The sequence below is a fragment of the Gadus chalcogrammus genome, chromosome 4 (genome assembly GCF_026213295.1).
Source record: "Gadus chalcogrammus isolate NIFS_2021 chromosome 4, NIFS_Gcha_1.0, whole genome shotgun sequence".
Classification (NCBI taxonomy): Eukaryota; Metazoa; Chordata; class Actinopteri; order Gadiformes; family Gadidae; genus Gadus; species Gadus chalcogrammus.
The window spans coordinates 27,791,383-27,801,495 of record NC_079415.1 but is presented as its reverse complement, the minus strand read 5'-3'; the positions used below and the strand labels follow the sequence as shown (position 1 = coordinate 27,801,495).

The following is a 10,113-nucleotide window of genomic DNA, read 5'->3' as shown; positions in this document are numbered from 1 at the left end:
TCTGTGAGAATATATATTTTTATTTATTAAGAAAAATTAAGGACATACCACAGTTTTAGTTTCTGTAGCTGCTATAAAATGAGTTTACACTAGCTATCATGCCTAGCTAACTACGACCACTTTGCAACAGGTCATCAATCAATTATCATACTATATTGCATTGTGTCTCTTGTGCAATGATGTATCCTTATATGCTGCCATCTTTGACTCTCCAAAGGACCTTTTAAAGAGCTTGAAGACTTGCTCATGCAGGTCATTGAGCAGTAGGTTGGGGGCGGACATCTTGCTCACGGTGAAGGTCGTCTACGGGACAGCCCCAATCACAACCCTGACCCAGTGTTCCTCTGTTCCTTCATGTTCAGTGTTTTCTTGTCAAGCCTCCTGCTTGTTCCTTCGTCTTTTCTCTCCCCCCTCCACTCTTCTAGTCTTCCATTCAACCGGCCCTCTATCCGCCTTTCTCTTTGCTTTTGACACCGCCGTTTCGAGTCCGAGCCCCTCCGGCTGACAAGGTGAAATACAAGGCGCTCCCTTCACCTTTTTTACTACTGAAGAAAACCCATTTGCCGGCCATCCTCTGCGCTAAGCCATAATGCCTTCGCCCCCCGTCAGCACGGTAAATCCAGCAGCTTCAGCCTCTCCCTCTCCCCCTCTGTCTCCCTCACGGTTGTGGGGGGGGAACTGAACTGATCGATGACCCAGAGCGGAGAGGGATGCTCAACTGCGGCAGCAGGTTGTTATTATTACGAGAGAGAGTGTGTCCGCTCTGCCTAGCTGGCCGAGGAAGATGTTGAGGCCATGAAAAAAATCAAGTTTTGATTTCAATCACTTTTTTTTTTACGCACTCGACTCTAAGATTCCACAAACTAGAGTTTGAGGGTTCCGAATGGCGTCGGAGTTGTCTGATTCATTTTACGTTTCAGTCTTTTTTTAATATGTTACCCCATGAAATAGACCTATGTAGATATATCTCAACACAACTCACTCTGGGGTCCGCTCGTGCATAAAAAACGAAAAACAACCACAAACTAAATTGCACGAGCGGTCGGAATAGGATTACCGCCGACTGCTCCATCTCCAGCGCTGGCGTTTACCGTCCCCAATCAATATTGCAGTGGCAATACATGGCACAAAGTCAAACCCTGTCCTCCGTTGAAGAAGAAATTGGCAGTGGAGGCATGCAAAGGGAGAGCGAGAGCAAGATAGATTAGATCGCATCGCCTGAATGCTAATTCAAGACGAGGGGGATGTTGTGATTAAGGACTCAATTTCCCAGAGGTCAGCGTGGTGTGATCACATATTACCACTAACTGATGGAGTGCCTCTGACATCTGCACTCAGGAAGCCCGGCTGTCACAAACGGTGAGATCATCGCCGCCAGTTAGCCAAAATATGCAATCAAACTAAGGGCGAGTGGGGGGGGGGGGGGGGGGGGGGCGGGGGGGCTGGAGAGTGTTAGCCGCAGCTAACGTCAGATGACATTCGGAGGGCATCTCACTTCCTTTACATGAGAGTTTCAAGTAAGGCGGGTAATTAGGGAACAAGGAGGAAAATGTAGGTGGTGATTTGATTCCTCCAGGATTTGATTGGCTTGAGCAGAAGTGACAAAACATGCTAACGAGTTGCGTGGTAGTCTGTTGAAGACTGTGTGTGTTTGTGTTTGTGTGTGTGGGCGAGTGGGCCAGAGAGGAAGAGCATTATGATATAATTGGATGAAATTGGCAGCCATGCATTTGGATGTCGGGGGACGTTTTTGGGAAATAGCTAGCATATTGGAAAAACGAAAAACAATCTCACGATGTTAAAAAATACGAACATGTCACTGAGTCCTCACAGCCACTGTTTGGTATAACACTGGTTGGGGAGCTGTTGCTTCCATGCAGGGGATGAGGAGATCCGGTCAGGCCCAGAACAGCTCTTTTATAAACCTAAGCACTGTAACAACTGAATGTGGGTGTGTGTTGGTGCGGTTTTTCATTATTACGTAACCCTGCCACATTTTCTGTGCCATTTGTCCTCAACAGCAGAAATTCAGAACCTGGTACTTCAGGAAGTCAGTGAAAAAATCCATGGGGATACATGACAAGATGGTTTATTTTGGTTTTACCTACAAAACAGTGGCGGCTGCTGGTCTTTTAAAGAGGGGAAGCTCATTTTTGGCCTACATCAAAATAGTTGTCAATTTATTTATACCTCAATTCGGCCCTCCGTTCCTTTTCAAGAAAATGGTCTGTGACCCTGTTAAATTAATAATGGAAGCAATTTCGCCAAGCAAATACCAAGAAATGTGTTGCAGTTTGTCATTAGAATTCACTTGCAAAATCCGCGATGGGACTGTCACTGAACTCAGATAGTGAAGTGACTGTGTATATCTCAAAATAGCTGTCAATCAAAAAGTGATTCAGACTTTCGACTGATCCACCAATCATAACGCGGAAGCCCAGCGTCCAGGCTAGCCCAGGCCAGCCCACTGCTCCATCCACCCCCAGAGACGCTGAGCGTCCGGGGGCGGGACAAATCTGGGCATTTATCCAATGACCGTCGAGTTTCGAGGCAATGAAAAAAACTGTTCCATGCAGTCTCATTGAAGTGAATGGACGCTCGGCTTCTACGGTCTAATGCATTGACATTACGGGAATGTATGAGAAGTTAACAAAATCGAGTCAGTCTTGGATAAGATTCTTATCGAACTTGTCTTCGAAATGAACGTATTTTAACGAATTTGTAGTCAATGAAATGTTAACACAACAATACATATTTGACAATTTAATGTTCGAAATTTTAGGGGAAGCTGAGCTTCCCTTGCAGTCTTAGAGAAATCGCCACTGCTACAAAATGTCTTGTTTGTCATTGAATTAATTACGTTGTAAGTATACGTTGATGATGTTGCTGCTGAGCAGTAAAGTTAAAGACCATACATTTAGGTGTACCTCAGCTTCTTCAATTTTAAACGTCTAGACCTCTACAATAATAACAATAATCATTAACCTAATGATAATGTCATTATGTTTGTTTAAAGGAACACGTTAATGGTTTGGCATCGATGATGGGGTGCTTGAGCAATGCTGATGGGCTGTTGGGACTTTTTAATGATGTGTAAGTAATATTGCCACTATATTCACTCCTTAAAATCACTGCTCTAAAGCAGTGGTGGCTGTAGCTAACCCAAGGTTAGCCATCGCCCAAAAAATGTCTGTGGTTTATTACATTTTTTCTACTTTTAATATGTTAATACTATCATTTTTTATTTGTAAAATAAATACTGCAACCGATTATTTTGAACTCAGGCAATCTGATTTAGCCAATGGGTGAAAGGACGGCAGCACACTTCGATTTTTTTACGACTTTCACTTCCTGGTAGCCAGAGTGTAATAAATTTGCCTCAGCAAAGCATTAAATAAGCCTTATCGTAATGGATCAGTTTTTACTAAAAGGCTGGCTTGTGAACATTACATCTATATCCCATGAGCTGAATATCTCGCCTTGAGTTTAACCTAGAATGGCATTGTAACCGTCTCGAAGCGGCCAAACGGAACTGTGTTTGTGCGTGTGTGTCTGGATATATGTGTGTTGTGTGTGTTACAGTATAAATTCAATTTAAGCGACCAGTAGGCTACATTAATAGGAAACTCTAAATTTCAGAGCACCCTCACTGAAAAGTCAAGCAACCCCATAACACCAGCAAAAGACAATCTCTGGTGCCACCCCAGCTATAAAGAAGCCTTTAGAATAAGGTTTTGTTGCTAATCTTTAAAAAAATATCTCAACAGGAATGAGGAAATATGTGGAATGCCGCAGAAATCTGGTAGGGGAAGCATTTGCTATTCTTATTTACTTTGAGTGGTCCTTCAAGGAAAAGCCAGGCTAAATTATTGGTTTTATCGATTGGAGAAAATGACCATCCTTGAGAGATCAGTAACATAATTATGTTCCTAGCATCTTTAATGTTTTTTTCAAATTAAAAGTACTTCAGAGCCAGACTATATTTCGAAATGGAATAAATGTGTTTAGTTTATTCATTGATCTGACCAGTAATCATAAGAACAATAAAAATACAATAAACACTTATTAAACGACATGAAATAGGCTTCATAAAATCCTAACCTTCTATACATATTTATGGAACAGCAATACATTATCCATCTAAATGAACAAATTGTTCCATGCTAAAAGCTAATTACAGTAACCGAGTGAATCGTGAGGTAATTTTCTTCAAACCAACCCATTTCAAATTAATGCCTGTCTATTCTGAGCAGCCTCATATCCACAGAAAAAACCGCATGCCTGCCTTTTGAAAATAACAAAGCACGAAGCAGTATTGGCATGAGAGGAATTCATAATTTTTTCACAGTTTATTACAATTTGAAAAAACATTAAATCACTGTTTTATCAAAAACAACCAACAGCGATTTTAGAAACCGGGCCCGGGTTTGGAAAATGCATGGAGCTCAAAGACATATTCAGGTAGAATCCGGACAGTACAGTCTTACACTGTCCTCGCCTGCACCTTTTAGATGCCTCGCTCAATGAGGTAGCCACCTGCCGCAAACCACCACACCCTAAAGTTGGAACACCTGACGTAAAAACACTGTAGTGGCCAAACATCGCCTCTTTTCTCCCACTCTGACATCCAACTGCCCACTGGTCATTTGGGGCCTTTCGGCGTCTAGCTGATGGGAGCGCCCGTGGTCACAAGTTTGTAATAGGCTCCCTTGAGTGCCATGAGCTGGTCGTGGGGGCCCTTCTCGATGACGAAGCCACGTGCCATCACGGCGATGATGTCCGAGTTCTGGATGGTGGAGAGGCGGTGGGCGATCACGATGCAGGTGCGGCCCTCCCTGGCCTTGTCCAAGGCCTCCTGCACCGTCTGGTACACACACACACACACACACACACACACACACACACACACACACACACACACACACACACACACACACACACACACACACACACACACACACACACACACACACACACACACGCATGAAACACACATGCATGCATGAAACACCCACTCACACACTTGGAATCACAGGCATACATATAAGGGGCCGCCTGGGACAGAATTCATACCTGGTCTTACACACCTTATTATAATCTCGCATATACACCACTATACTCATACACACACACTATTATACTCCTTTTACATGTATGTATGAGAGTGTATAGTAGTGTATGTGCGAGAGAATAGTAGTGTATGTGAGAGAGTATAGTTGTTTATGCAAGAGAATATAGTAGTGTGTGTGAGAACGAATAGTAGACTCTCACACACAATACGATTCTTTCTCACACACAAAAACTATATTCTCTTGCATAAAAAACTCACATACCCAACTATACTCACACACATACCCAATTATACTCTCAGACATACACTACTATACTCCCTCACATACACTACTATACTCCCTCACATACACGACTGTACACTCTCAAATATACATGTAAAAGGAGTATGATAGTGGGTGTGTATGAGTATAGTGGTGTATATGCAAAATTATAATAGTGTGTGTAAGACCAAGTATGAATTCTGTCCCAGGCGGCCCCTCATACTACTATACTCTCTCACACACAATACTATTCTCTCTCACCAGTGTTGGGAACGTTACTTTAAAAAAGTAATTAGTTATAGTTACTCACTACTTGTTCCAAAAAGTAACTGAGTTATAACTGAATTACTCTATAATAAAAGTAACTAGTTACCAGGGAAAGTAACTATTTGCGTTACTTAAAAAAAAAAAAAAAATTCATGGTAACGCACTGCATTTTTCGTACAGTAACGGTAACGGCGTTGTAACGACGGAAATAGGTTAGATTACCCCGTTACTAAAAAAATAATGGCGTTACGTAACGCCGTTGTTTTAAACAGCGTTATTCCCAACACTGTCTCTCACACACACTACTATATTATCTTGCATAAACAACTATACCATCTCACATACACTACTCTACTCTCATAGGGATGTCCCGATCCCGATACTGGGTTTTTAAGGTAAATCGGGATCGGCCGATCTCATTCAATTTCATGGCCGATACATATTTATCTATCCACATTTTTTCTATATATATATATATATGTGGAAATTGCGTTGAATGAGACATACAATTTCGCACGTTGAGCACACAGTTGTGTGACTTGTTTATTGAGGTGGAGAAACCAGGAAATCAAAACGTGCTGCAAGTAAACGAATCCCGCATCGGGCTCTGACGTCATGAGACGCTCGTAATCCTTAAAGGGACAGCGATCCCTGAACCACCAAGACAGTAAACGACATGCCTAACACAGTGGAAAGAACAACACATAACAAAATACTGTAGGTGAATTATGTTACACTCACTACATACATATACATACATATATATATATATATATATATATATATATATATATATATATATATATATATATATATATATTAGTGGTGGGCCGTTATCGGCGTTGACGCGAAACTATTTTCAAACACTTCCTTGTTCGGACCCATCACGTGACTGAACTAACCAATCAGAAGCTAGAATTAAGACTGAGGTAAACGTGAGGGAATCAGAGAGGCAGATTCACTACTGGCGGGCACATGCTACACAGCGACCCGCACTAGCTGATACAGCCACAAAGTTTCTTTGTGCACCTTGTACATCGGTGGACAGTGAGAGACTGTTTAGTGCAGTGCGAATGTCCTTGAGAGAAAAGGAACCGGTTGTCAGCCGAGATGGTGCAGATGTTGGTTTTCATTAAACAAAACCTGCACTGAACTGAAGAAGTCAGTGCAGTAGATTAAGATGGATGAAATAAGAAGCTCTATTACACTATTATTACCCACCCACATTGTAAAAAAGAATAAGCTTACTAGAAAAAAGGGTGGAAATTTCAAATAAGTTAAGTAACCAAAACATTACTTTATGTTATGTTTAAAAGTAATGCTTATGTTATGTTATGTTAACGTGAGAGAATAAAAGCTATTGAGCGCAGCTTGGATGCCTGTCTATTTCTTAATGTACAGGAAATTAAATTTTGTTTGTCAACACAAAAAGTGATATCGGAAATCAGTATTGAAAATCCAGTATCGGGAAATATCGGGATCGAATCGGGAGCAACATGATAATATTGGAATCGGATCGGGAGCTAAAAAATGAGATCGGACATCTCTACTCTCTCACATACACTACTATACTCTCTCACATACACTACTATTCTCTCTCACATACACTACTATACTCTCTCACATACACTACTATACTTTCTCACATACACGACTATACACTCTCATACATGCATGTAAAAGAAGTATAATAGTGTTTGTGTATGAGTATAGCCGTGTATATGCGAGATTATAATAGTGTGTATTAGACCAAGTATGAATTCTGTCACAGGCCGCCCCTCATACATACATGCATGTAACACACACACACAGCATGAAATCACACATACACATGAAATCCTACACACACACAGATCAGTAGGAATCACACAAATGTAAAAAATCCCACCCGTCCCCCGCACCTACACACACAGACACACGCACATTCATATTGTGATTGTGTGTCAACATATCGTCGACGTGTCGTATTTCTAATGGGGGCGGGAAAAAAACACGTTCAAATTCTAACCAGGGGTTACAGAAGTTCAAACGGGGTTGTGTCGGAGTCCAAACAGGGAGAGCATCCAAGCACACAGACCTGCCCACGGGCCGCCTATGTGTCCATGGCCGTGCGCACAGAGCTATCAATTACAGCAATTTCACAATCACGCCTTGATTACTATAATTACAATGTTCCGTCTGTACCGTGTTCTGCCTCCGCCTCCTGTGTCCGCGAGACAAAGACCTCTTAAGAGTTTGAAATAACACCAGGTAATATAACAACTCGTCCCCTTTCAATGTAGGAGCCTACTTGCTCTAGGAAGCATTCCGCTGTAGATTGCATTTACCGAGCTGAGCGTTAGACAGGTTCAGTAAGATCATCAACTGGACGTGATGAATCATGTGAATTAGGATCACATTCTCAGGGCTAGCTGACCTTCTGTAATGGTCCGGGGCATTTTCATAGGCGGAGAGGAATGTATGAAGAAGACGAAACTAGGTTGTGAGTTTTACTGCCCTCTGGTGGTCAGAGACGACTGCATGCTGCTTTCACGGGGCGTACCTTCTCGCTCTCTGTGTCCAGGGCGGACGTTGCCTCGTCCAGCAGTAAAATCTTGGGGTCACGTATGATCGCCCTGGCGATGGCGATGCGCTGCTTCTGGCCTCGGGAGAGCTGTGAGCCCTGAGAACCGACGTGAGTCTCGTATTTCTATTGGGCGGTAAAAGAGTATATTCAAATCATCAACATTACAATGAAGTTTCATGGGAAAGACAGTGTGGGAAGGCTATCAATTCAATCCAATTCAATTTTATTGTGAAGCCATTAATCACAGATACAGTCTCAAAGGGCTTAACAGGCATTATATTTAAGAACCCCCCCTGACCCGAACCCCCAGAGGGCAAGAAGAAACTCTTGAGAACTAACGCAGAGAGGGGAATCCCTCCTTCCAGGGACGATAAGTTTTTCACTTAAAGTACTGTCAGGAGTCACTGGTTTCATCGTGGGAAGTCTAACCCACTCGTTTTAGCTCTAGCTCATAAGCCTAAGTCCTCTTTAACAAACCGGTACCTCAGGGAGTGCCATGACAAAGCTGTGGAGCTGGGCCTTCTTTGCGGCGGCCATGACGTCGTTCATGCTGATCTCCCGTGCGTTGTCACCGTAGCGGATGTTGTCGGCGATGCTGCAGTCGAACAGGATGGGCTCCTGGGAGACGATGCCAATCTTGGAGCGCAGGAAGGGCACGCTCACCCGGGTGGACTCATGTCCGTCGATCAGCTGCACCAGAGACACAGCCAACGGGGGTGCAATTAGAGCGGAGCGACGCCGCTGTTACTCTGTTTAAGAGGTAACGGTTTATCAATACCCATGGCACCTCTCTCTTTTTATGTATGCTGCTAATAAAGCTACATCGAGGTGGACGGAGTGCTTCTTAACTCGAGAGGCAGCACTCTCTCTCTCTCAAGACATCACCGTTCCAAATCGCTTCAAACTCGATTAAGATGGAATTTGCATTTTTGGCAGAGAGCTTAAACTGGCGCAGGAGCAAAGCCACAACTTGGATGCAGGTTCTGTTCCCCGTTCAGTGCCACAGGTTTAGCGGCAGTGTGCTGTGCATGCAATGAGGGCTCAGGAACACTTTTGAAATGCCAAAGCAGAGAGTACACTCAGTAATAAAAAATACAATATTGGCAAAGAAACAAAAAAGGTCCCTATGATTTTTAAGGCTTTTTCTTTTTTTCTTAAATGTGAAAGCATCTGAATTAATTCCGTTGTCACAATGTTTTACAATCATGCCCTTTTTTGTTCTGGGAAATCAGCATTATAAATTATATATGAATGCAAATAGAAAATGTATCCTCCGACGTTCGCATGATAACAACAGACTTTTGTTAGCTGAGACGCTACAGCATAAATAGAACAATCCTCTGAAAAGTTTGCCTCGTTTATCTGAGCAAACTTGAGCTTGATGTATAGGGTTTGCTTTGAAGGGCCGCGGCTATTAAGATAAGCAGGGCTTCTGACACTCAAAAGCTGCCTTCCAATATAACTACAAAAAATATAAATACGCCATATTCATATTCAAATCAAACTGAAACCCTAGCCCAAAACCAAAGTCTATTTTATTATTATAGTGTTATTGATACATGACCTGACGTTGCCACCAACCCTAGCTGTATATTGCATATGTATTAACATATTGATACATTACCTGACATTGCTAATTAGACTAATGCTGGGGTAGGCAACTCAAGAAAAACCAGCCAGAAGAAAGATTCTTTTAGTATCCAGCCTAAAAGATATCCCACCCCCTTCTTTCAAAGCCAGTCCCTCAAACACGTGACTCCCTCGCTAGCTTTAAACATAGGTCTTCCAGGCCTTGTGGAACACTGTGGTCATGTGCGATGAGGGCATAGGCAGAGCAAGCGCAGTTAGCCGGCTAGGTGGGGAGGAAGGCCATTCAATCATTCAGAGATCAGACATCAGATCAGATCAGAGGTCAAATCAGTTCAGAGATCAGATAAGAGATCAGAC

General features: G+C 42.7%; 1 protein-coding gene across 1 annotated transcript in view; it reads right to left on the bottom strand.

Moving 5' to 3' along the window:
• Window positions 1-3,977: 3,977 nt before the first annotated feature.
• Window positions 3,978-10,113, bottom strand: part of LOC130380607 (bile salt export pump-like) — a 43,140-nt gene continuing 37,004 nt past the window's right edge. The window contains exons 27-29 of the mRNA XM_056587851.1: window positions 8,650-8,856; window positions 8,143-8,289; window positions 3,978-4,864 (exon numbers count right to left, since the gene is read on the bottom strand). Coding sequence (XP_056443826.1) covers window positions 4,664-4,864; window positions 8,143-8,289; window positions 8,650-8,856 — 555 coding nt within the window. The 3' untranslated portion in view covers window positions 3,978-4,663. The remainder of the gene's footprint in view (window positions 4,865-8,142; window positions 8,290-8,649; window positions 8,857-10,113) is intronic.